This window comes from Helicoverpa armigera, chromosome 21 (assembly GCF_030705265.1).
Source record: "Helicoverpa armigera isolate CAAS_96S chromosome 21, ASM3070526v1, whole genome shotgun sequence".
Lineage (NCBI taxonomy): Eukaryota > Metazoa > Arthropoda > Insecta > Lepidoptera > Noctuidae > Helicoverpa > Helicoverpa armigera.
This window is the reverse complement of record NC_087140.1, coordinates 8,661,023-8,688,876: the sequence shown is the minus strand read 5'-3', so window position 1 is coordinate 8,688,876 and position 27,854 is coordinate 8,661,023. Positions and strand designations below refer to the sequence as shown.

The window sequence follows — 27,854 nt, the reverse complement described above, 5'->3', positions numbered from 1 at the left end:
TCAGTGTGAAGCGCGCTTCGGCCGTACGCCGGACGAATGACATTTGTAGAAAAAAATTCTCGTTACGTTCCTCAACAGTGAATTTTATTATTATTTTGAAAAGGACTTTTGTGTGTCTGTGTTTTTGTATGTAAATGTTTTGTTGTATAGATTGTGCCAGTGTTAAATATTTTAAATCGGAGGAATTGCTGATTTTTTTGTAAAGGTATTGTTTTTTTTATTACTTTTTCTGATATTTATTTAGGATTTTTTTGGGAGTGATGGTTGTAAGGAATCATAGGTTTATAATTACGTTTTACACAATATGTCAGCAGATTAAGACTTATTTCGTGTAGGTATTTTGTAGGTACACAATAATAATGATGATGTTAATTCAAGTATCACTACAATATGCGAATTAAATATTTTACGGGTAATTAAAGACAGGTTTTGTTTTCAAGCCTGATCAATGAATATTTTAAAATTATAACTCATATTTTTTTTGTCTTTCTTACAAGACATTTAAATGAAATTTAGTTTTTCGTTTTTATTTTATTTTATAGTTATATTCAGAGATCAAATACTCTACAACGCATAACGTCTATCTACATTTTTTTTCATGTGAAATATACAAATAGTTTTTTGCTACAATATTCATACATGTAAAATTATTTGATAAATTCATAAACATAAGTCTATATACATAGGTATCTTATGTAATAATCATATGGCTACCTACTTTAATGGCACGTATATTTAAGTAGGTCAATGACCGGATTTTTGAAAGGCAAAAATAATTACTTAAGAAATAAGGTATTACAGACAAATTATTAAGATTCGCGTAGTCCGTAGCGGCGCGTAGCACATTCGTAGCACTTTCATAAGACACCTACCTACGGTGACTTACCGGTACGGTAAGGTACCTAACATACCTACGGTGATTTTACAGTGTCTTACAGGTACGGTACGGTACCTTAGATACCTACGGTGATTTTTAAGATAAATATCCGCTTGTATAGGTATTAATAATAGGTAGATTTTTTGTCAAAGTCAAGATATTTAAGTGATTCTTTAAAAAAACAATAATGATTTAAATTATTTAGTTGTTTTGGTTTATTGTAGATAAATTCGGGTTTTAAATATTTATGCACAATGTAACTATGTGTGTTTTTTTTATAACATCATACGTGTGTGTAGATAACTTTCATAATTTCCGTCGGTATTATAAACACTTATCTTTATGTTCTAAGTAGTCTACTTAGATAAGGTTCTACATAAAGCAGCTAGCTAGCATTGCTCTATAATGTATTCGTGAATGTATGTATATTCAACTATAGGCGGGTCCACCCATGTCTCGAGAGCCATCTTCTCGCACCCGGATAAAAAGTAGACTATCCTGGCTCTTGACCGGGTTAGTAGTTTTGCCATAAAATCGCAACAGACAGACACACAGAATTACTGTCGCATTTATAATATTAAGTAAGGATGAATAAACAATAAGAATTCCCACCAACTTATTTGCCCAAATAATAACTAAAGTTGCCTATCAAAAACAATTAGCTACGCCCTAATTTTCTCATAATTAAAAAAACCGATTTGTCAGTCAATAAAAACTTAACTACATAAAATTATTAATTAGTTAAGTGTTAATTAGAAAGTGGTACATTAAAACTGTGACAAGTGTCATGGACGTTTTCAAATGACAGTAATATTGACACCCTGGGGACTTGTGTTTAGTTTCAAATAAATTGTCTATGTGTGTTAGTGTAGTTTATGGCTTTTTATTGTTCTTAGCAAGGACGGGAGTTTCTATACTTAGATAAAAATATGAGATATACAGTTAATTAAATATGTGGGCAATAAGGCTAAGATTATTTATTTATTGTGACTAAATATGATTTAAATGTTTTTCCTATTTAATAGTAGAATAATAGGCCAGTTAAGGACTGCGGCTTATAGAGATAATTAATTTTAATTAGTGGTTAACTATTTACAGAGTTGTATTATGCATATGCCGTCGCCGCCGGTTCTACTTCTGACGTAATAACGTAACTTCGATTATAATGCACATAACCGCAAAGTATCTTCTTTCATAATAATAACAAGATAATTAATTTATTATCGTTTGTTGAGCGGTCACTGGTCCAGTCTTATGTTTACTATATTTAAGGGTAATATCAGCTTCTTCTACTTAGGAATGACTCCACACGCCCGTATAAAAAGTAGCCTATACGCTGCGTCGATAAATGGAACAAACAATATCTTCAGTTTAAAATATTAGCGTTGATGTAACATAACTCCTTTAGAGTCCTTTTGCAAAAGATTAAATTAACAACCACATATTCCAGTAATATGTTGAAAAGGTGCAATAATTTGTTTTCCTGTGCTAAACTAATCGAACCAGGTTAATCTTAATTACAGCTATTGATAATAAAATTTACTGTAACTGGGTAGAGACACAACTTAATTATGTAACGTAAGGGTATAGACAATGACCGCTCGCCACACATTTTAATTTATAAATGAGTTTTTAACAGCCGCCCGGTAAAACCATAAAATTCATTACAAAGTATAATGTTAATAACCCTTTGGCTAAGATGCGTTGGTCAACTGTTTAACTGACAGTTTATGACACCGTAACGTAATGTGTTTTACAATAGTTTTCGTAACAATATGTCGTCTATAAACGTTGAAGTTTTTTTTAAGATCGGTAAGTTTGATTCCTACATATTTAAGTATCTTCTAGCAAGTCTAGTCAGCGGAATTTTAAACATGTCTTCAAACGTAAAAGAAAATAATACTCAAAGATATGACTAGTTCCCGAGCAACTCGGACGTGAGAATAGTAAGTTACATAGAGGAATGACCATACATTTTCATCGGTTTAAACTTGGATGTTACTCTGGGTTTGTTAATAAAGGGTAGGACTTTCCTTGAATCAAAAATTAATTCATTCTTAAGGCTCACATAAATTAACCCGAAACTTATCACCAAAATATCTAACGCATAAATTCACATTACAAAATTAGAAAGCTAAAACGGTAATGCGACGGTTAGCGTCGCATCGTCGTCGTGCAAGCCGAAGTTAACACCATCAAGCGATTGAGTCGGCTGACAGTCGGCCGATTGTTTGCACCTATTTTTTTTATTAAATCTTGATTCTAAACTAATTAAAGTTTTCAGGCACCTTTTTTTTATTAAATCTTGATTCTAATCAAAGTTTTCAGTCGGTCTGGTACCGGCTAAATACCCTGATCTTTGTAATGTGCGTTCTACCATTAATCTTCATACTGATTTGTGAGCCGGAACAAAATTGTCGGCCGACTAAAAGTCTGCCGTGTGTGTACCTATTCTAAAAGGGTAATCTAACCGTCGCATCGCTCGGTGCAAGCCGAATTAACGCCATCCCGCGATTAGCATGCAAAGGGTTAGCTTTACTACCGCTAAACTTTGAGATGCTATCGACAAAATGACCATCTGTCTACAATCTTGTTACGGGTTACATCAGTAGCGGCGTAAGGGGGGGGCGGAGGGGGCGGTCCGCCCCGGGTACCACGTCTAGGGGGGTGCCATCTCGATCGGCACATATCTGCACGACCAGGATTGCGCGGGCAAAAGGGATCATTCACGGAGGGCTTTCGTAATCTGCAAAGCCTAGGTTCACTACCAGTCGCAGTGCAGGCCTGGCCACGGGATTGAGAGGGGTGACACAGTCCGACTGTCACCCCTCTCTTTTTCATTCACATCCTTGCCGCACCCCACTCGCGCCTTGAAAATGAAAATGAATTCCTTAAAGTTAGAAAAAGAGCGCTCGCTTCGCTCGCGATTTTTTTTCTTTACATTTAATTTATTCTGCGCTTACTTTTGTGACCCAAAACTCAAAAAATTTCGCGCTCGCTACGCTCGCGACTTTTCTGCTGTACGCTGTGATCTTTTAACTACTTCGAGTACTTTTGTGTTCCATTACTCAAAATATTTCGCGCTCGCTACGCTCGCGGCTTTACAAAACTTTGTGGTGCTTTCTTTTAACTTCCTTAAGGTACTTTTGTATCCCTAAACTCAAAAAAATTTCGCGCTCGCTACGCTCGCGGCTTTTGGATAATTTACAGTGGTTTCTTTTAACTGCTTTGGGTAATTTTGTGTCCCTAAACTAAAAACAATTTCGCGCTCGCTGCGCTCGCGGCTTTTGCGCTATACGCAAGTTTCTTTAGATTTCATTGGGTATTTTTGTGTCCCAAAAACTAAAAAACAAATACACACAGTACTGATGGCAGGTATATGTAGTATGCGTTTAAAAATAATCCATAAAAGAAATTTTGGGGTGCTCAATAGGTAGCCGCCCCGGGTGCCATCCGATGCTACGCCGCCACTGGGTTACATTAACCTTATATGACAGTGTTTTGTTTTGTTCTTGTAAAAGTACAATGTATTAGAAACCAGGTAAAGAAATTGTCGTTTTTCTGAGGTGTAAATTAAAAATTTATCGTGAAGTAGGCATAATTTTTATGATGCACGAGTATTGGTATGTTAAAAGATGTGTTTTTGTCTATTTATTTTTGCAGGTTGCGGATGTTAATTCTGCTGTTCCTAATCTCTTTTAAATTAGAGTAACCTGGTGCAATAGAGTAAAGAATTACTTTTTTCAAATAGCAACATTTAATTCAATTAAAAATTACACCTTTTTGTGACAAAAACAGTTTTATTCACAAACAAGAATTGCATCAAGGTGCAATGAAGATACAAAAACATGAAAAAAACATCAATAAGTAAGTTCTCAAACACAAATACATATTATGACAACCTTAAAAACGTAAACTTTTAATTAAAAAGATAAAAGGCAGGCGTTGTAAAAAGCTAATCGATGTAAAGTATCGTTTTCATATCGATTACGGTTCGATGAATCGAGTACAGCTGGCGCTGCGTGATTTTATCTTTGGTATTTTGTTACTGCCAACACAATGTGGTTGACGGTTGTAAAACAATCAATCGAGGATAAAATTCTGATATCTTTAACGCAAAATATAGCAAAATAGCTCAACCGATTTAGATTGAGAGTTATTCGTTATCGTCGTATAGAAATTACACGTTTTTCGGCTTTAATTTATCTTTACTTAAAAATAATGTGAATGCAAAAGAAACAGTTTTTTAGGCCCGGGTCCAACCACAATATAAATGACAGTTCGTTAAGACAACTGGTTTCTCCGAATTATCAAGTTCAAAGTAATCAGGTTTTAGGTAAAAACGTTAGGTGAATAAAAATTATGAAGATATAGATAGACAATCCCTTTTATCCGTAATTTTCAAATACTTAGGTAAAAAAATAGGTAGGTACTTCCTTCACAACATAGGCGAGGTTATGGTAAACAGAAAAAAACCTTAAACGTCAAATTAGTGAAACATATTAGTGAAAAACATGTGATCTGTTTGATAGGCTAGAAGCATGCGTGCTACTTTGTTTAATTATCTAATTATACGACTATAGAATCTTGTTTGTCGATGTGTTTGTACTATGAAAATTTCCGAGCTTTGGTTTACCGATACCAGTATGTAGGATGAATCTTTAATTTTTCTAATTACTATTTATCATTGACACTGGTATATTTAAGGTCTCAATGGCCAAGACTTCTTTTCATATAGAGTTAGCACGGTAATAAAGTGAGTTCAGTCCCTTTATACAATAGAACTACATCACCCGTGTTCAAGAAAACTACTTTCAGCACTTGGATAAAAAGTTGCTTATGTCCTTTTTCAAGATTATTAACATTGAAAACCAGTACTGATTTCAATAATTGTAAACCCTGAGCTTTTAATAAACTTTATCGTGAGCTTTGAAGTGGCTTCTAAATGTATGTCATCATTGTTTACTTGTATGCCCAAATTGTAAAAAAAAACACAGCATTTCAAAAATACCCACTAACATACAAACTAACATCCAGAATTTTAAAATATAGGTTAAAACGGACTAATATGAATAAATAAGCGATTGTCCGACCGCTACTCATAAAGAGGTATATTTATGATCGCAGCACGTGACGCGATGTCGCTAACGGTTTAAAATTACCTTTTTACACGTTACTTAAATAGGCTAATTATATTATCGTTAATGTTTTATCGCTAGGTTTAAATAGTACACGCTTACATACATCTATGTATATAGGTAACAAGCTAAGCTAGTTTTTTACTACCTCTACATTCGAATGACTACGTAGTCAAGAATGTTTTGTAGTAAGTATGTCGATAAGCTCACGGCACTTTAAAATATTCTTTCTATCTATTTTCAGGCTATTGACATTACTTGTACAGGGCATATATGTCAAAAAATTCTATATGTAATTAGCGAATCAACAGATAAATAGTTCGATTATTGTGATCAGCCGTTAATTGTTATCTATACTTAATATTATAAAGCTGAAGAGTTTGTTTGTTTGCTTGAACGCGCAAATCTCAGGTCCGATTTGAAAAAATATTTCAGTTTTACATAGCCCATTTACTGAGGAAGGCTATAGACTTTTTATTCAAAACTATCGCTACTTTTCAAACTATATTCAAACAACACAATATTTTACACAGATCATCTGTTCTGACCTCTAACTAAAAAACTCGGAGGGTTCCGCCCTCAAACCCCTGATATTATTATCAAGGATCTCGTACGCGTGTCTCTAATTATAATTGCCCTCCGCACATATTTAATTACGACGTTGAAAAATTATACGACCCATTGATAAGCTTTTGCAACCATTTAGCTAAGTACTGCTTGAGAAGTTAGTTAAAAATAATAGCCTGGAATTAAAAGTTTCCGCCCTTTTTTGTAGTTGGTTAAAATTATGTTATCTCTAAGTTTTGATTCGACGCATTCAATACAAGAAGATAATTTTGATTGGCCTTCTCATTTATCAATATAGCAGATTTTTTATACGTTGCTTAAAATACGTTAAATAAAATGAAATTAATAACAATTTTACAGAACTTTGAAGTCATCAATATATCCTGTGATAAAGCTTTGCAAATGGATGCTTCTCAGTGACTGATGAATTAATTCTATATTAAATTGCAAGATGTAATTACACACAAATAAAGAGACAGATGAGACTAAACACAAGCTAAAAACCAAGCAAAAATGATTAGGAATATTTAAAACTTAACTTAACCCAAATCATTTTAACATTTTAACATTTTAACCTTTATAAAACCTAACATTCAATCTAACACCAATACAAATACAAAAAAAAAATACCACAGAACGCTGTTGAACAGTACCGAACGCATCTCATAGCATTTACGTTTTTGCTGAACATCGAATGATAGTCGATCAAACATGTATTTCAGCAGCTATTCCCAAAGTATTTATCATTAAACTAGCTTACTCGCGGCTTCGCCCGCGTAGAGTTCGGTTATATCGAGTTTCCAAGAGAATTCTTCTAAAGTCCGGGTTAAAAATTATTCTGTGTTCTTTCTCAAGGTCAACTCGATCTCTGTACCTTTCATTAAAATCAGTTCCGTGGTTTAGCCGTGGAAGCTTAACAGAAAGACAGACAGACAGAGATATAGTTATCGGCACGGATATTGAGCCCTGACCTTCACCTGCGCAGAAGCGATTTATTGGTTTATTGCCTTATGTGAACAGTGCGCAAAGCGATCCCCACTCTTCCGCCGAGAGCTCAATATCCGTGCCGATAACTATACTTTCGCATCTATATTATTAGTAGGGATTGGTGTATTGTAAACTTGTGACCACGGTGTATCTGATAGGGGCGTTTTATATGTATTTAATCAATATGATCACGTTGATTTTTCGATGCCAATTTGTATCGAGTGGTAGAATCGATGTTTTAATGGCGGTGTTGAGCGCGGTGTGATTTTTGTTTTATCATTGCTCACATTGATCGTCGTTTTTTTGAGGTTTTGCTGTATTGTTTTTTAATCGATTTTGAAAAAAGGAGAAGGTTCGTAATTCGGCTGTTTTTGTGTGTGATTGATTATTTCTTTGAGCGTCGTTTGTCGCGAATAACGTGCCTGGATTCGTGATATCTCTTATTTGTGTTTGACATCCTCTAAGAACGGTTATAAATAAATTGTCTACGTTATAAATATAAGAATATGTATTAGAACTAGACTCAGTTGCCCCAATCTCTTTCTTACAAAATACCGAATCCTTGTCAGCTTTTATTATATTAAGCTTTTATTTATTAAAATTGAACAATCCAAATAAGTAAACGTGTAGTTTGCATAAAAAACATATTTACATAATTTTGAGAACTTCCCCGTATTCATACATTGTTTACCGTCAGCTTCCTGATCCAAATTCTCAGATTTCCAGTACGTATACATCATTCATATAGAACACACATGATCGTATTACCAAAAAAAAAATATATCAAGATCAAGCATCTTAAATCTTGATCCCTTAACGTGATTCTACGAAAATTCTTTTTGCCCAAAATCCTTATATTTTGATTATTTATTCAAACGATCCCCCTAATATTTGGACCCCCGGGAGGGGTAAATAAGGCTTGAGAACAATACTGCACTTAAATCTATTGAATTATATATCATGTTAAGTGTCTTGAGAGACTGTTTAGTCGGATGATAGGTAAGTTTTGAGGTGGTTCCGAGTTTAGTTGAGATGCTGGGATTTTAAAGATGATTATCCGAATTAGTTGGGAAATATGGGTGTTTAGATAATCGAACGGTATAAATTCAGCCTTTCTCTTAAATTTCTTTGTCTTAAATATATTTCGAGATCTATTTTTAACCGACTTCCCAGGAAGGAGGAGGTAATATCAATTCGGATGTTTTTACGTTTTTTGTTTGATTTTTCGCGCATATCTCCGTCGTTTACCAGCCGACGTCATATTGTTCCAATTGAACTTTTTCCCAACCAACAACAATAACAAAAAATCTAAAAAACTGCCTGAACGGCCAAAAAATAACGAATTTCTTTGAAAATATTCCATAACTTAAAATATAAATAACTTCCTACATTTACCACAAACTCACTTTCTACCTCATTTCCCAGGTCACCATAAAATGAAGTAATAGCCACAATGGATTCGCCCGCTTCATCACAAGACGACAGAGACATCGAAGTGAACGTGGTCTCCGGCGCCAGCAGCCCAGACATCACCTCTTCTCCTTCCCGTAAGGACCAGAAGAGCCCCTTCTATGATCTAAAGAAGGATAAAGAAGAGAAGGCAACTGGCAGCGCGCCGTATACCAGTTTTTCTATCAGCTCGATTTTGAACCGTGCGGAGCCGAGAAGAGAGTCAAATGTTCTTGAAGCGGCGTTGGCTGCTAATCATTTTGGGAGTGCCAATGATGCCATGTTATCGAGGTAAGTGATTTTGAAACTATATACCTACCTATACAAATCTAAAAAACTATATTGAAAAAGAGAGTTAAAAGTTTGACCGCTATGTATGAGTCTGTAGCACCGTAGCTTATAAACCGATGTACCAATTAGATGTAATCTTTCTTTACATATGTACAAACTTAAACTACTTATCTTTATACAAAACTAAAAATAAAATACTATATACAAAATGTATATAAACATAAAACATAATATAAAAGAGCATCGATCAGGCGTCGAAGTATTCCTCCGCATCACTGTCCTCCGGAAACGTGCCCAGAAGACTGGCTGCATTGCCATTATCTTTCTTTACTAAGAAGCTGCTTACAGTCGTAATGGTTTCCATATTCCTGTTCGGTTTATCTTAGTATCTATTACATATTCTTATATAAGGCTAACTTTACTAAAGCCTATCCCCAAACCCAAAAAATGCCACTAGAACAATTTCAAACCACATTTTGATCTTAATTTTCACGTCTCATCCCGCCATCTTACAAACCATAGATACTGAAGCTACCACAGAGCCACAAACAATATACCAGTAAATATAGGAGTGTTTAAACTAGCTAACGTATTCAAGGCGAGTAACTGGCCACTTGTCTGGCCTGTATAATGCTAGGATCGATCGGCGGTCGACCGACGCGGTTGCGGCAGACGTAATCTCAGATAGCTTGCGGGTTTGCACGGGATAGTTACTCGACTGGTACGTCTGCTGGCATGGTGAGTGGAAGGGCGAGTAGGGGAGATAATGTCTAAAGTTCTTTAGTAATATAAACGTTTAGACTGGTATATGATGCGTGCTAATTTTGGGAAAAAATAACCAACTGATTTAATTTTTCATTTTTATGATGGGCGCTTATTTAATTTTGTATTCTCGAATTACGAAAAATTCCCTGAAAGTGATATCTATAAGGAATTTATAAGGTCGTTCATTTTAGGCAATATTTTTTATTCAGATCAAGTAATAAAGTTATTTTTGTTTAAGCACATAAAAATATGAAAAGATTGCTATCTATGCGCATAAATGAAGTAATAAGTAACTGTTATAAAGTTATAAACTTAACTGGGTCTGTAATATAAATAATTAAAGTGCATTTTTATAAGTATGTTGACTTTATTGCGTCATAAATGCTTACACACCTGTTATTATTAAGCTTGTTACGCTAGAAAATAATTTGCGCTGCATACCGATATTAAATAGGTTTATATCATAATTTTATACATCTAATTAAATATTAAAGTACAATTCTAATATTTCAACTCAATAAATAAAACTAATTTGATGTCAGCAGCTTTTAATTGCAACCTTTGAATAACTGGTTTACATTTACGACAAAAATATTATTTCTTTTAAATATTATGAACTTTAACGTATTTAATTTTATGACCCTCTTAATCGTTCATTACTACTTACTCTCATAAATTCCGACATCGTTATTCCAGTTCACTAGCCAGTTAAACAAGCGAGTAGCTCACCCGTCTAAACGCAGCACCGTCCGCATAAGATCGGTTTAAACCTAGTTGGGATAAGTCCAGTAAGTTCAACGTTATATCCCAGTCTATTAGCTTTGGGCTTCAGCTAACGAGTTTCAAATCGGTTGTAAACTATAAAGGGTTTTAGATAAACTTTCCGAACGGAAAATAATTGCCGCGAAATTGTTGAAGTATTGTTAAATATTTTTGTTTATTATTTAGGGTTATTATGATCGTTCAAACGTTGGAATAGGTTTGATTTGCGAAAGTAAATAAAACATACTTAAGCTACAGTCTACAATATAGTCAATCATTTGTTTAAATGGCACTTAGATACAAGATCAAAACTAATAGATATAGCAAGGTTTTAAAGTACTTCTTTGCCAATCAATTGTTTTTCACTATTTAAGACAGTCAGTCTCGCATTTCAAATGCATGCATATGCATATTAAAATACAGTTTAGCTCCGTTACAAGAAGAAACTAAAATCTGATCTAAACCCAAGGGATAAGATTTTTATAGCATTTCCCTTTGTTATAAAGTATTTGTTTATTTGCTAAATCAAAACGGAAAGCTATCAATATAGTTTTGATCGATCGAATCAATATTATTAATCGAATATATCGAATAATAATTAAGTACCTAGTCATTATTACCTAGAAGAAAATGTACCTATTTAGCAAAAAAATATATTTGATATTGTTGTGAAATTATGAGATTTTAGGAGGTCATCTCTGGATCTATTGAATCAATTTTCAGAAATTCTTTTACCAATACAGAATCAGATTATTTTCGAGTAATACGAGCTTCAATTTACACCGATATGGATAGGATTTTTATCCCGGAAAAACCGCGCAAGACAGTTAAGTACTTAATACAGCATTTCGGTATAGACAACAATTTACAATATAAAATTACGTTAGACATGCCTTTACATACCTTTACACGTAATAAAAAAGGAGTTCCCAAAAAGGCGTCAAACCTCTTTACACATCCACAAAAAAAAAAAACAATCTGTGAAAACTACGGCTCAAGACCCGAGCCGTCATTACGGCTTCTAAACAAACACGGCATAAAACGGAATCCTTACATCCCCGTAATTCGGGCCGACATCCCCATGTAATCAGCTGTCTTATAGAACATCCCTTTTATCTAGGACACCCCTTAAACCCTTCGGAGGGAACAAATTACAACTTGGATGGACGACAAGACAGTTTTCATGGCGCGAAGAATGTAATGAAATTGTTTGTGGTTAGATTTGATGTTTTTGATTAGCTGTGGTTTTGAAATGATTGATTGTTGATTGTTTTAATTTCTAAGACTTTATTAATTAGCTTGTTGAAGGCGTGCCGTTTTGGACAATTAAATGAATGAAAGAGCCCTTGTATTGGTTCAACTGTTTTAGAAATTAAGTTGTCCGAGTTTTGAGTAAATAAAATTTATGCTATAATGATTGAGTAGGTTATTCCGTACTTAACTTTCCCCGGGGTTTTATCTACGTCTCCTGGAAATGCCTTCGCATCCTCGGATAAAATATTGCGTATACAACTCGAGAGTACTGTAGCTTCCCAAAAGTGAAATACTTTTTTAGAACGGTTCAGTCCTTTTGGGTTCTTTAGGATACATACAAATAAACAAAAAATCCTTTTTATAATATTAGTTTAGAAAACATACATAATGCATTTCCAGCGTAAGCAAGTCTAGTAAAAGATTGATGACAAAAAACAAAGTATCACAAACAAGCTGAAAATACCTCCACGGTACCTTACACCCCAAAATAAAAAAAGTAATCCCGTCATTTACAAGGAGGCGCCCGTAAAAACCAACATCTGTAAGACTAAACATTTATTCGCGCCTTTTCTTCCCCATCTTAATTTAGGACGACATTTTGTATCTGTGTAAGCGATCTGTCATTGTTCCCGCCAAGCGCCATCTTGGAACATTTTCCTACTAATCTGTGTTTATCCTTGTTTTGACAGCGGACTAATTAATGTAAAAAATACGTCGTGAATTCAGATTAGCAGGAATTAGGGTGATTTTTTTTGTTGTTTTAAAAGCATTTTGTTGCTAATTAAGTAAATGGTTTTGATGTTAATTGGTGTTTTTGGTGAAGGACGCCGTTGAATATTCATACGTTCTATTTTTAATAGAGATTTGTTTGTGGTTTTCCTAGTTTTTGTGTCACTTGTAAGCGCGGGTTTGTGTTAGCTGTCAGTTAGACTGTTCTATTTTTGTATTCTGTACTTATAACTGTTGCTACATTTTTTGATACTATATTTATATTTTTAACCAGAACTACAAGATTTTTCACATTACCTAAATAAGATAGAGAATTTGTAAAATTACCTTCACCATCAATTTCTCAATACACAGACAAAAACAGTCAAGTTTTCGCGAAATCCTTACAAAATTCAGATGTCGGTACGAAATGCGTTCCCTCGTAAACGGGGGACGGGACTTGATCCCGTATTATGTGTCGCCGGAGTTATTTACGATGTTCCCGGGATCCCGCGGGATAGCCAGGTTAAACCTATATCTATTGATTTTTATATTCCCTCCCTGAAGCTGAAAGAAAGTTATGTTTGATGAAATTTGGGAATTTTCGCTATTGGTTGCTTGAGAGATCGATAGCTATATACTGTGGCACATTTTTTCATTTTTTATATGAAAAACAATTGTAGCCTAAAAGCCTTCATTACTGTAATGATGTAATCTATGTATTTAAGAGATATTTGACTTTTGTTGTAAATATTGTAATGTAAGAGCTAAATGCTGCGTAAAAACTTTCTGAAACTGAGTAAAATACATTTACTGGACTGTAATTGCTACCTCAAAGATATCCCCAAAAAACATGCAACCTCACTATTTTCTTACCAGCGCTAATCACATCCAAAATATATCCAACCTCCTTACTAAACATAAGTTTACTTTTAAACCACGGCAGTCCCCTCCGCAGTTAATAGCTTAAAGAGCAGACATCTTGAGTCCCCGCCGATATGGCCACTTCTCGCGTTAGATGTAAATAATTTAATGCGCTGCTGTGTGGTATAGGGTATGAGCGGTAGCGAGAGCGAGCGCGGTTTGTGTCACTTGATAATTATACCGTTTACTACCCGCGATTCGAAAGAACTAAATTACTCACCTAAATACAAATATTATTTATTGTGGTACATGGGTAAACAGGGAGTTGTTACAATGGTTTTTAAAATTGTACACAGCTATGACCCAAATAGCTAAGGACCTTTCTAAGGCTTTGGACTATTTGTTCACCAAAATCTGCATGGGTGTAGTGATTTTGGAGTGAAAGCCATCAGATAATTACTATCGCATTTGTAATATTAGTAAGAATAGGGCTTTATAAGTTTGTGTTAATTTATTTGAACTGTTACAAAGAAACCTTATCAAGAAGAACCCGCAAATATCTCGATGAAGTTATATCTTGCCAGACGAAAATACGGGTACAAAAGTTATTAACTTCCGTGCATTAAAAATTGAAATTATTATGGTCCAGTTATCATTAACATAGGACTCTTAAGTCATAACCTTATATTATCAAAAGTTCATTATAATAAACCTCGCTATATCCCATACCTTGTGCCACACAATCTTCTCAGTCTATGTACAATCTCAAGTTAGGGGAGGCGAGCTTACCTACTTATTGGTTTAGCCGATTTCACATAAGGGTGTCTTGATTTTTACAAAGGAATGCAGCTTATGTAGGTAGGAATGAAGGGTGCTACTTTCTTTGATAAATATAAAAGTTCAAAATCTTTTTTGAACTTGTGAATGGGAATTTTGGTTGCCCGTTTTGTGTCTGGTGCATTTTTGGGTAATATTTTTATTAAATGGTTCACTTTTATGAATCTATAATATTATATCTGATAGTACTCGTGTAAAGATGGGAAGGGAATAATACGTAGATAATAAAAATCTGTGTGTATCCTACTAATATCATAAACGCGAAATTTTAAATGTATGGATTTTGGTTCCTCTTTCAGGCAAAAATAACCATTAATATAGCTTATATTTTAGAATAACACATACCGTTCTTTGTATCTAGGAGTGCGAAGTAGTTCCCTCGAGAAACGTGAGAAACTGCTAGCTTCCGCTAGTGTAATATTTATCATATCTCAGGTATCATTCTATCTCCTTAGAACGATCATCTAAATCCGTCACATCGTTCCCCTATTTCGCATCACAAAACACACACACACCGATTGTGCATTAAGTAATTAGTGAATAAAAACAAATGACTGAGTAAAGTGGATCATGTCAATTTATAATGCGATCCAATGATGTTTAATGATGGTATAAATAATAATTAATTTGTGGCCAATCTGGGCGTAATGAGTTCCCGTTTATTTATATCAGTGCCGCGGAAACATTTTAACAGTTCGTGAAATAAGTGGCGTTCAGTAATCATTGTTGGCAGTGTTTATCATTTAATACGATTTTCGGTTTGATCGTTTTATGCAGGTACAGTAAGGACAATTTATTTTAAAACAAATGGTAAAAGGCAAATGATAAGTATGTTTTTCTGCATCGCTCTATGGGTCAGCGTCAAGATTTTTGTCGTAGTTTATATTAAAAGTACAAAATGTACTTATGAAGAATTAACTCATTCTTTATGACCTCAAAAACCTCAAGAATAGAAGTGACTAAAAGCCAATTGATTTTATACCATTTCCCAGACATGGTTTGGATAGAATATTAGTTATTTGTACTAGCTGAACGTTAGGCTAATATTATAATAGTGCTGTTAAGCATGATTCAGATCTAATACGTTAACTAGGAATAACAATATTCTGCTTAGTTAACTTAGAGATAGAACGGTAGACTAGAAAATGTTTAATGAAGTATGTGTTTCGATTTTCTCGAGAAATTGAGCGTTTGTGAAGTTTTTTTTTTATGTGAGGCCTATTTTTCATAATCAATGCAATGAAAGTAGTATAAATTCGATCGACAGAACTTTTAAACAGGTGTATACGCTATTCAAAGTCAAAGTCAAATCATTTATTTCATTTAGGCCTTTACAAGCACTTATGAACGACAAAAATATAACTAAGTTTCTAGTTGCCCATTCCAAAAGTAGTTCTATAAATTATATTATTTTTCATCAATAAATATTTTTTGCAGTATGAATGAATAAAACATCTTTCAACCTGAAGAATAGCCTATAAATAATTTACTTATACAAAGGAAAAGTGAGTGGGATGATGACAGATTTATAAATAGTCTATTGTCTTCAATCTCACTGCTGTATTATCGTAAATAAGTTAATGAATGTTTTTAATTAACTGGAACTGTCCTGTAACGTTAGGATTCGCGATTATCTTATAAATACTGCAGTTGTAAAAATATTCATACTAAATACTAAATTGAGAAAATATCATTTACATTTTTCAAGATTAAAATTCCGTTGCCCAATTTTCTTTTGTGAAAGATTTGCAAATTGCCAAACTGGTACTTCATGTGTGTAATTCTACACAAACTGTAATATAACTTAGATTTGAAGACTACATTATCGATGTACCAGTTTCTCATGCGAGCTATTTGCGTCCACAACATTACTCGAGAACACAAAGCGCATTGTCCCGAAGCAGCGGCCAGAGTGGCCTCGCTTACACCCCACACTATCATCTTAAACCTGAAATTGAAAAGAACACAATGCTTTTAAAAGCATGCCCTACAACAATAGCCCCCCGTCTCCAGAACGGACAACAGATACAGCTAAACACTTTAAACCATAAAAAGATAGCACAAACGCTATTATTAGGAACAAGTGAAAAGTGTCAGTCGACGTGCGACGGCAAAAAGAAGAAGTGTTCGCGGCGCATCGATTTTTATACCCCGGCGGGAGGCGGGGTTAGTGAGTGGGCCAATGATGGCGCGGTGTGCCGACCAATCAGACGGCGGCGTGGCGCTCCGTTTCAGAGCGTCGTTTTATCGTGTAATGGAATTTGCGCGAAGCACGCCGCTTGGATTACGAGAGAGCCGAATTGGTAATGCGCGGTGACGGGGTTTTTTTAGATTTTCTCTCTCCTTATAGAGGTACATTGATTTTTCGTGAGGTTATTGGTTTTGTTAGTTCGTATTGGGTTTGGGTTTACTTTGTGTTTGATGCTGTTTTATCTTGCTGTAAAACTTAGCCTGACTTTGGGCCTAATGTAAAGTCAATTACAAAAAGTCACTTCAGAATTTAGAAACACATATTGTAACAAACTGAATTCCACACCCAATACACATATATATCACAGTTCTGAGGTGTGACATCAAAATGCGTCCATCATTTCCCATTGTGAACACACATTAGAGCAACCACTATTCAGGCACAAGTGACAACACTGAAAATCTCCAACAATAGCCGACTTTTAAAATAAGCGCTATACGAGCATTTTTACAATCCGCCATTATACTACACTCGGCACTCCCAACAATAAAATATAGTCGATAAAAGACTCGCAATCGTTATTGTTATTCGGAATATCGATAAAAAATAAACTTGCAGCCAAATGGGAAAATATGTGATCGATTTTAGTGTTGTAGCGCAAATACTCGATTTATTTGAATAAAATACCGATATTGGTATTGTTATGTTTTCGTTTGTTCCGAGAATACGGGGGCGTTTTATTAATTAATTATGTTCGTAGCTGCGTAGGCATTTGCTACGAGCTACGCGCCTACGAAGCGTAGCGCATAGCCTACGCAGCGTAGCACTCTATTGAGTTAATATTTTCGTCAATTACGGGTCTTTGTTTCTAATTGTAGAAAACTGTGGCTAGTTAACAAATTACTATTTATTTTATAACAATAATATTATGGTATGTCGTGAAAAAACATTATTTTGAATTACTACATTTTCGTGCGATCATTCTATCTTCTTCGTCAAAGTTAAATCTACGGATTTTATTGAATACCTTCAAAGACTTACAGTTTCACTGGTAACTGATAAAGTGTCAGTTAGTTATCTAATAGATAATACTATCATCATCCTCCTGTCCTAATATGGTAAACAAAAAATTCTCACACCCCACTACAAATACTAACGTCACTTTTCACCCTTTCACAATTAATCCTCCAATAAAATAATCCCCCCCACTAATTACCGATACCCACAACTTATCGACAGCCACCCATCACTAGCACATTCCCAAGAGCGTAGTGCTGCAATCCTCTTTAGCAACAATCGATATTTATACTCGCTCCGATCGCTCGGTAAGCGAGAAAGCTTGTTCGACAAAGAACTCTGCTCTAAAATCTAACATTTAGTCACAGGTTCTTTCATAGTGATTTATTGGCACTCTCTCTTTGTATATTGGTTAGTTTTTCTTTCAAGTTTGTTTTTTTATTGGAGAAAATCGGAGGAGGAATGGGAGTTTTGCAATGTTGGCCGTGTTTTGGTTACCAGGCTTGGGCTTTGCCTAACAATAGTACCTATATTGTACTTAGAAAAGGAAAGTTTGATCGATCGACTATGTGTGTGTTTACATCACTCATCATCCTCCCAGTAGCGGCGTAAGGGGGGGGCGGAGGGGGCGGTCCGCCCCGGGTGCCACGTCTAAGGGGGTGCCATCTCGGTCGGCACATATCTGCACGACCAGGATGGCACGGGCAAAACTGACAAGTCACTGAGGGTGCCATTCTAATCTGCAAAGCCTAGGTTCACTAAATGCACGATATTCAAACAAAACCACAACAGTGCATGCGCGAGACGTCGAGGCAACACTGAGAGGGGTGACACAGTCCGGCTGTCACCCCTCTCTTTCTTGTTTATTTTTGTTCTGTTTCCTGATTACTTAAATTAATTCCTCAAACTTAGAAAAAAACTTCTTCTGCGTTTACTTCTTGAGTTCTCAATCTAACAAAAAGTTAAAGCACCGAAGTAGTAAAAACAACTGACGCTCTACGCTGACGATTTCTAAGTTGTTTAGGAAGTGGAGGACTTTTGTGTACCAAAACTCAAAAATTTCGCTCGCTCCGCTCGCGCCTTTCATTACGGTGGTTTTTCTAATTTCTTTAGGTATTATTGAGTCCCAAAATCAAATTTTCGCTCGCTACGCTCGCGGCTTTTCCACTTTGCGCCTGTTTATTTTAAACTCTTTAAGGGACTTTACTATCGTAAAACTCAAAAATTTCGCGCTTGCTTCGCTCGCGACTTTTCCACTTTACGCCTCTTTCTTTTAAACTCTTTAAGGGACTTTACTGTTCTAAAACTCAAAATTTCGCTCTCCGCTCGCGGCTTTTCCACTTTACGCCTGTTTCTTTTAAACTCTTTAAGGGACTTTACTGTTCTAAAATTCAAAAATTTCGCGCTCGCTACGCTCGCGGCTTTTTCACTGGACACTGGTTTTTTAGAAACATGTTTGAGTTATTTTAAGTCTCAAAACTCAAATGACACGGGATCGCTTCGCTAGGGCTTTATAAGTTTGCAGTGATCTGTCTCCGGTTTCTTTATGTTAAACCTAGCAAAAAGCACCATGAATGATTTCTACACGATTTTTAAGTACTTTAATTTACAATTTTAGCCCGTGATTATATTTTGTCGTTTTTTTGGGGTGCTCAATATGCAGTACGCCCCGGGTGCCACCCGATGCTACGCCGCCACTGCATCCTCCGAGCCTTTTCCCAAACTATGTTGGGGTCGGCTTCCAGTCTAACCAGATTCAGCTGAGTACCAGTGCTTTACAAGAAGCGACTGCCTATCTGACCTTTAGTGTGTTTACATCACTAAAGAGTCTTTTAAACGGGTGAATCTACTGTAAATTACAATATTTTTTATCGATAAATAATTTGAACAGTATGATTGAGTTAAATATCTTGAAAACCAACTGTAAGTTAAGAGAGATGATGATAGATGCATTAATATCTTCTTGTCAGCGTTCTGAATGCCGTGTGATCGTAAATAATTTCATTAATATAAGAACTCTGCTCTAAAATCTAACATTTAGTCACAGTTTCTTTCATAGTGATTTATTGGCACTCTCTCTTTGTATATTGGTTAGTTTTTCTTTCAAGTTTGTTTTTTATTGAAGAAAATCGGAGGTAGAATGCTGAATGGGAGGTTTGGAATGAAATGTTGGTGGTTTTACTAGAGTTGGTACTTTAGACGATGGTGTATTGTGCCTATATTATGAGTACTTAGGCCTAAGGTCACATCATGTGAATCTTGCTTATCCTTTTTTCTTCAAAGTTAACAGTAGTTTTAAGAAATAAGCCGTTTATGTTATTGGTAAAAATGGGCTTTAGACATCGGATTGTAGGAAATTGTACGAATTTGGATGTTTGCACTTCCCTAACCATATTTAGTGGTTAAAATTATGTCTGGCTTTTATTAGTTTGCGAGCATGACCCATTTTTTTATTGAACATGTCTGTAAGTCTGTCAAATTGACAGTGAATCCGATGTATATAAGTTTGCAAGCGAATCATAATGACTGTGGTGGTAGACAGCGTGAATTTAGGTGTGATGGCTTTACGTTTCTAAGTATAAATTTTAATTTAATGTGCGCTCTAATTATGTAGACATGGTTGAATTTCGCTACACTTACTGGTACACCGCAAATATTATTAATTAGATGAATACTTAGTAACATTACCGTTTAGTCAAAATGTTATTAATTAGTTCTATTTGTTATATAGGAAATAAATCATTACGTTACCACACGTTTGTTCTTACGATCGATCTAATGGCATATTAAACGATCTTATTGCAAATACATAATAATAGTGTCGCTGTTATTTCTAGAAAACCACACACCTAGATAAAAACTATCTCATATCCTTTCCTGAATTGAAGAATGTATTAATTGTAGAAAATAGGTTTATGCCTTCTTAGTTTAAGATTATATTATAGTTATTAAGCATTATTTTATAATTTTCGAATGCCTACTGAAGGCGAGATATGTTAAGAGACTATTTTGTTTTTACCATCTTTTGTGTTTACCGTGTCTCTGCGAATAAAGATTTTCCATTTCATTTTCAATCCTAATCTATCACCAAAATATCCCTAACCAAAATTCACAAAAATCACCGCAGACTGCTAGAATTAACACAGGCATGAAAGCAATGTTCAATTTACTCATTTTGTAAACAAGGTATATAGGTATTTGCTTGAGTAAGTTCGTTTAAATCCATGGTGTCATCGAAGGGATATTTTTAGGCGTTGTTAGTAAAGCTTATGACAGTTTTATGGGATTTTAAACGGCTGTGGTGTAGAGATTACGAGAAGTATTAGGTTACGGTAATCTGTCTTTTGTTTTACATATGATGGTTAATGTTTGCTTAGCCATGTGAATTTAGAAGCAGGTTTTACCTAGTGTCACTAGGCTTTATAACACTATGATCTGTCTAGCCTTTTCCTAACTATGTTGGGGTCGGCTTCCAGTCTAACTGAATGCAGCTGAGTACCAGTGTGCCACAAGGAGCGACTGCCTATCTGATCTCTTCAACTCAGTTACCTGAGCAACCCAATACCCCTTGATAACATAAAGTTTTATCTAAAAAACGAACTAGTTTATTGCCCCTAAAATAAGCCAGTTTATCAAACGTTCGTCGACAGCCTTTTTAATTTTCTCACTTAAGGGCACAGGCTTGTCATGGGTTCAAACCTGCACACTCGTACTTGAGAGGCGTTATTTCTGTTGCCGCTATAACAACAAATACTTACTGAAAACTAGAATACAATAAATATTTTGGGGGGCTCCCATACAACAAACATAATTTTTTTGCTCATTTTCTAAATAAAGGTACGGAACCCTTCGTGTGCTCTTCCAACTCGCAATTGGCCGGTTTCTTTCTATACTTTTAAAGACTGTTCTTAAGAAAAAAGGTTTAGAACATATCTCTATTGTTACAGATTGGGTCTGATATCTCAGTGGAGCGCTCTAGCCGGGAGGTACGGGGGTTTGGTTCCCGCGCCCTGGTACTGGCAGAGACCACAAGACCGGACTACGCCGCCCAGAGGTTTGTAAACCATACTATAGAGTAATGTAGGGATAGAGGATACTTTTCGTTCGGTAGAGGATGACACAAAATTATTTATATGTATTATTAATTGCTGTAGGCCAAAGTTTCAATGATCTTTTTCTTATTCTATATGTATCTAGTTTACAAAACACTCAATATACTCTATTCTTGTCTGTCATTGGACTCATTTACTATCCTTTGCTTCTTTGTTAGAATGATCTAAAGCTATGATAGTATATCTGGCCAAAATTGCAAAAATCGGCTCGCCTATTGATACATTTTAAGAGTTCATCAGAAAAATAGTGAACCATTATTAAATTTCCAATCAAACCATTATCTATCAATACACAACAAAATAAAATTAATACAATAGTTTCAGTAACCCAACCTACCAACGCATTTCCCGCGTAATTCTAAACAACACAGCCATTACTGTCTATTAGCGCCACAGATAATAAATGATGTCAGCAAGCTACCAGCACAGATTAGCGCACTAGTGGGGCGTCCGCACCTAATCGATTCTATTCGATGTATCGAGTTACCGACGTGATTTCGGTGTCAGGTTGTCGGGGATTAGTGATGCGTTTTGACAAACTGTTGTTAGTCGAGTCGACTCGAGTGCGTCGGTTATTCGAATGTTTTGTGTTCGTTGGATTTGAGTGCAAAATTTAATGCAATGGAATTTAGATAGTTAGATTTGCCAATTTGCACCTTTATTTTTAAAACTACGCGTTATTTTTTACGTTCCGATACAGCATTTGGTTACGGTGTTAAGTTTGCTAATAAGGCATCAATATTGCAGGTATTCGACTACCCATTAAGTGTCAAGAGCATCAGATAGTTAATGCCATAGTCGAGATGCGGGCTCCTTATAATTTTTGGCAGATAAAGCGATCCGAGACCAAAAGTTATACTTTTTCTGTCCGATAAGTTTATAGGCTATCAGAGGCTTTACCAGTAATGGGTAAAAATGGTCATACAACTTTAAAATTTCTAGTTATAGGTAACTAGCTTTCCGCCCGCGGCTTCGCCCGCGTGGAATTCGGTTATATTGCGGTATAAATCACAACTATAAGAAAACTTCTCATTCCCACGGAAAAATCTAAGAAGCGCGATGTAACGCTGGATACGATTAGTTGTTAAACCAAAACTGAATGGTACACTATATTATACGTTTTCCCTTGTGGAGCAAAAACATGCAGATTTTGGGCACTGGAAACCCGGGAACACGCTACATAGAGCTGACCATGCGAAAAACAATGTTTTTCTAAGTGTACTCTAGCAACCCTTAGAGTTTGGCCTTGTGCTTTATTAATGGTCATTGCAAATGAAACCCTTATAGGAAATTGTAGTCTTTTAAATTGAAATGGGAGGTCTGTTGGAATAATCGGAATCCGAGGAATGAGTACACTTTCACCCTTTGCTGCGCCAGTTTTAAAAACACCCAGCGCCATCTATCGCATACCTCAAGAACTAAATAACTTAACTAATACTTATACCAATTAGTAATTCGTTGAATTATAGTTATTTCAGGATAAGTAGATGTAAAAAAAACAGTTAAGACGATAAAACAAATTGTACGTCATCCCTCGGGAATTCCTTATTTTCGAGGATTCATTATCGTATCATTTAGCTTCTAAATTTATATGTTCATATTCGTTTGCAATATATAAGTAGATGTAAAAAAAACAGTTTAGACGATTAAACAAATTGTACATCATCCCTCGGGAATTCCTCATTTTCGGGGATTCATTATCGTATCATTTAGCTTCTTAATTTACATGTATATATTCGTTTGCAATATATTACCTTGTTTTAAAGGACACACAGCGCCATCTACAATCCATCCATCAAGCAAACAATATTTTTGTTTTCCCTCGGGAATATCTATTTTTTTCGGGATAAAAAGTACCCTATTATTTAATCCGGACTTCTAACTTTACGTCTGCAAAATTTCAAAGCAATCGGTTCAGTAGTTACGGCGTGAAAGCGGAACAAACAAACAAACAAACAAACAAACTCACTTTCCGATTTATAATATTAGTAAGGATGGGGCAAGAGTTTACCATCTTCAGAGTATATAAGGTCTACAGCAATTCCTTGCATCTAAAGCTATTTGTTGCACCTATAGTTACATGTTACATAGTTATTTGTAGCATCTATTGTAGTTTAACTGTAGGTTTAGCTGAACACGACTCGATCTCAAACAATTGTGTTATCTATCGCCTCAGGCTATCCTGTCTGATAGGCTAGATTCAAGATTGGTGTAGTGATTTGACTAGAATAGTCTATCCTTATGTTAAATACCACTGGTTAGAAATTATATCTACGTACAAACAGCTGGGCCATAAGTAGAAAATTGTTCCTTTCATACTTTTAAAATGTATTCTTATTCTTCTTGCCTTGTTCCCAATTTTATTTGGAGACAGCGCAATGTTTTCCGCCCGCCGCCATTCCATGCCTGTCAACGTCATACAAACATTCAGTCCCTTCTTATTCATTTTAACCGACTTAACAAAAAGGAAGAGCTTCTCAATTCGACAGCATATTTTTTCTGAGAGGTGTATAATCTTCCTATTTACTATATAAGCTAGCGGTCACTCGTAAAGCGTACCGAATCTAAAAAAAAACAGCATAAAGACAAGAAAATGCCCGAGGTCTTCATTCAAATCGATTGACATTTACTTAGATTTGACATCACACATTAGGAACATTTATTTAGGTAAAAATTTGTGTGCTTTTTGGAAATAATAAAGATTTATTTATTTATTATTATTCTTTATTTTAATATCACTCATACCTACATCCCTTCTAAGTGAGGTACACCCATAGACGTAATATAGTTTAGTATACCTATTACATCTATGGGTACATCATTATCATACCTAACACGACTCCATCTGGCATCGCGACTAACATCAAAACCGAGCTGCGTTACCTCTAAACAAGCAATTATCATAACACGCTGCAACCCCACGGTTTTAATTTTCCAAAACCCATCTCAAACAAAAGGCCCGCCATTTCACGCGCTCCAAACCGACCGAACAATGCTTTTCTACCATCACAGCGCAATTACCGACGAAACTACAAACGTATAGCCATCTCTTTCGCACCCACGTAGTTGGTATACGAATCAGTTCGCGCCAACTCCGGTGTCGTTCTTCTGTTAGATGTCGCGCGGTCGTTTTAATTTGCGAATGCGGTTTATACGGAACGCTGTTTTGTTTGATTGCTCGGTTTTTGAGCGCGTTCTTTTTTTGAATTTTTGTTTTTTTTTTGTGATTATTTTGGTACAGGTGGGGTGATGACTTCAAAGTTTTAAATGAACATCGCGTTTTTACAAAATAAATAATGCATAAATATAATTTGAATGGCAGACCTTTGTCCAACATTGTATTAAATCCATAAAATTAATTAAAACCCGTCAATTAGTAACGCAAACATAAATGAATGACATAAATAAAATGCGAGTTCAACGTAACAGTTCTTTAGCATAAGTATTGAATAATATCTTCGGTACGCGAACTCGTAAACTGCTTAACTCGTAAGCGGTTGTGTAAACAGCAAGCGAGCACTAACACAGGATTACTCGCATGGCTTCTAAAATCAATGCAAATCACACATTGCGAACAACCAGGGACATAGACCCCTGGGGTATAAGCTATATGTATGAAGGCAGGGGTCAACTTATAGTGGTTATTTTGCCACCACTAAACAAGAGCTTGCGAATCAACGCGTTGTATACAGCGATAGAACTTCGCGATACTGGTTTTATCATTGTTCAAACTTAGAATTTCTATTCTAACCCCAAAATGAACTCTATTCTTAACACTATAAGATAGAAAATCAAACAAAAAACACATTTCTAATTCGTATGAAGTGGTTCACGCCATTTCTAGATGAGAGATTCCTATTTCGAATTTTGAAATTACTTTTTTTTGTTGTGACAGTTTTCGGTTATGGTATTTCACATTCAGCCTATATGCAACCTTTTGATGTTTTTCCTTTATACGTAAGCTTATTAATCCTTTGAAATGTACAAGTTAAATATATTAGTTGTCTAATGAATAGCCTGGAGTGTGAGTAATGGTTCATTAAAGCCAATTAGGCAGTCGCCCAGTGATTCCGTTCGGTTACAAGCCAGTTAACTAGTACAAACTGTTTATTACGTACTTAGGCGTCGCTTCATTGCGCTAATCGCGTTAGCTAGTGATTTGGATCGGTACTGTTCTAGTGTATTTCAGCAAGAAATCCGATTCTAGGCTATTCGACTAAGTAATCGACTATTGTCTAAATTGTGTTCTATTTTAAGTACGATTGAGCAATTTTCTAAAAGCTTTGTTTCGTGAAAATAAGCTACTTTACTTTAAGTTTAAATATATAAGTACATAAACCTACATATACATAAGTATATGTATGTCAGAAATCTGTCAAGATATTCGCTCTAAATTGACACTTTTATTTCTGATGTCTATCATTATTTTTGTTTTCGGAAATACCTACATGGTCAAAGCTTGATATAGTCATCTTCGATGTTCGGTCATAAGATATTAGAATTTCACATGGCCATAACTTAATTAAAGTAAAAAATTATAACGTAAACAACATTTATTGCTTAACCAACACCCTGTAAATTCAATAGAGCTTAAACCGAATCACTGCGGATTAACGAGTAAGGATTCTTTGCGGCCAGAATCGACTACTCGGCTGCGCATAAATAGGGTGGGGACATATCCGATTACTGTTAGTCGATTTAATCCTAATACAAATCGAACAACGCCTTTGATTGGACAATTTGACGGTTGCTGTGTTTGGAATGTTGCATTTGATAATAATTAACTTTGAGTAATAGATAGTCCAACCAAGGGGTATTGGGTTGCCCGGGTAATTGGGTTGAGGAGGTCAGATAGGCAGTCGCTCCTTGTAAAACACTGGTACTCAGCTGCATCCGGTTAGTCTGGAAGCCGACCCCAAAGTAGTTGGGAAAAGGCTCGGGAGATAATGAGCGATAGATAGTCAGTTGTATGAAGACTTACCAAGCGAGTTAAGGCAGTTTTGCTTGCAATATTTATGAATTCTTGAACAGCACATCATAATAGATAAGATTATGAAGTCCAGAAAGCAAATGGCAGACTTTTACTGATACCTACCTACATATCTGGACCTGTCAACACCTTTATAGATCGGTTTGTGTGAAGCATCACAAATTACAGCGACCTGACCCCCTTACATATTACAATAATTATTTATACCTAACTAACAGCCATCTCCTTGTTACAGAAGACTCAACCACCAACGAAGAAGGATCAGCAGGCGGCTCCCCTCGCATCAGGAGCCCCACCCGAGCTCCCACCCCTCCCTCCCCGTCCCGCTCCTCACCCCGCTCACCTCGCCTCCACCCCGCACTGTACCCCCAACAGCCAGACCCTCAAGACTCCGACCCTGACGTGGACGAGAGCGATGACTTCGACAAGGACGAGAAACGAGACCCTAATGCAAACTTAGGGAAAAGAAAGAAGAAGACCAGAACCGTCTTCTCGAGATCCCAAGTATTCCAGCTAGAACAGACCTTCGATATGAAGAGGTATCTCAGCAGTTCAGAGCGAGCTGGTCTCGCTGCTTCCCTCCACTTAACGGAGACGCAAGTGAAGATCTGGTTCCAAAACCGTCGGAATAAGTGGAAGAGGCAGTTAGCTGCAGAGTTAGAAGCTGCTAACATGGCTCATGCAGCTCAGAGGTTGGTTCGCGTGCCAATTTTGTATCATGAATCCAGGCCGACATCGATGCCTCACACGCCAATGCCACTACATCCTCAGTTCAATGATGGTGTTGGAGGGGTGTACTTCCCTGCGCAGGCTCCTCAGCAGCTGCAGCCGCTGCCGGCGTCTCCTGTGACTTCTAGGGCTCCGTTGTCCAGTCTCGTGTAGTGTTCGCTCGAGCCCGCACGCTCGGAAGACGGACATTACTGAGTGCTGTCTGTGCGGGGACTGTGTCGACTGTGTCATGCCAAATCGTTCAAATGTAATGTATTGTATAGGTTGGTTAAGACGTTGAAGCGTGTTTTGGTAGGGTCGGAAGATGTGCTATTTA

The 27,854-nt window shown here is 36.0% G+C and overlaps 1 protein-coding gene and 1 long non-coding RNA gene across 2 annotated transcripts; both read left to right on the top strand.

The window, feature by feature from the left end:
- Positions 1 to 27,842, top strand: Hmx (H6-like-homeobox). Its single transcript, XM_021335780.3, has 4 exons — positions 1 to 205; positions 8,995 to 9,309; positions 21,655 to 21,761; positions 27,045 to 27,842. Exons 2-4 carry the CDS (start codon positions 9,023 to 9,025, stop codon positions 27,689 to 27,691), a joined length of 1,041 nt encoding a protein of 346 aa, XP_021191455.3. The 5' UTR covers positions 1 to 205; positions 8,995 to 9,022; the 3' UTR covers positions 27,692 to 27,842.
- LOC135118388 (uncharacterized) lies at positions 22,764 to 23,784 on the top strand. Its single transcript, XR_010277549.1, has 2 exons — positions 22,764 to 23,081; positions 23,586 to 23,784. It is a non-coding gene; the product is annotated as an uncharacterized LOC135118388 (long non-coding RNA).
- Positions 27,843 to 27,854: the final 12 nt, after the last annotated feature.

Coding starts and splice junctions, on each gene's coding strand:
- Hmx (XM_021335780.3), top strand. CDS start 9,023: ATGGATTCGCCCGCTTCATCACAAGACGACAGAGACATCGAAGTGAAC. Junction 9,310..21,654: donor AATGATGCCATGTTATCGAG/GTAAGTGATTTT, acceptor CTATTGTTACAG/ATTGGGTCTGATATCTCAGT. Junction 21,762..27,044: donor CCGGACTACGCCGCCCAGAG/GTTTGTAAACCA, acceptor TCCTTGTTACAG/AAGACTCAACCACCAACGAA.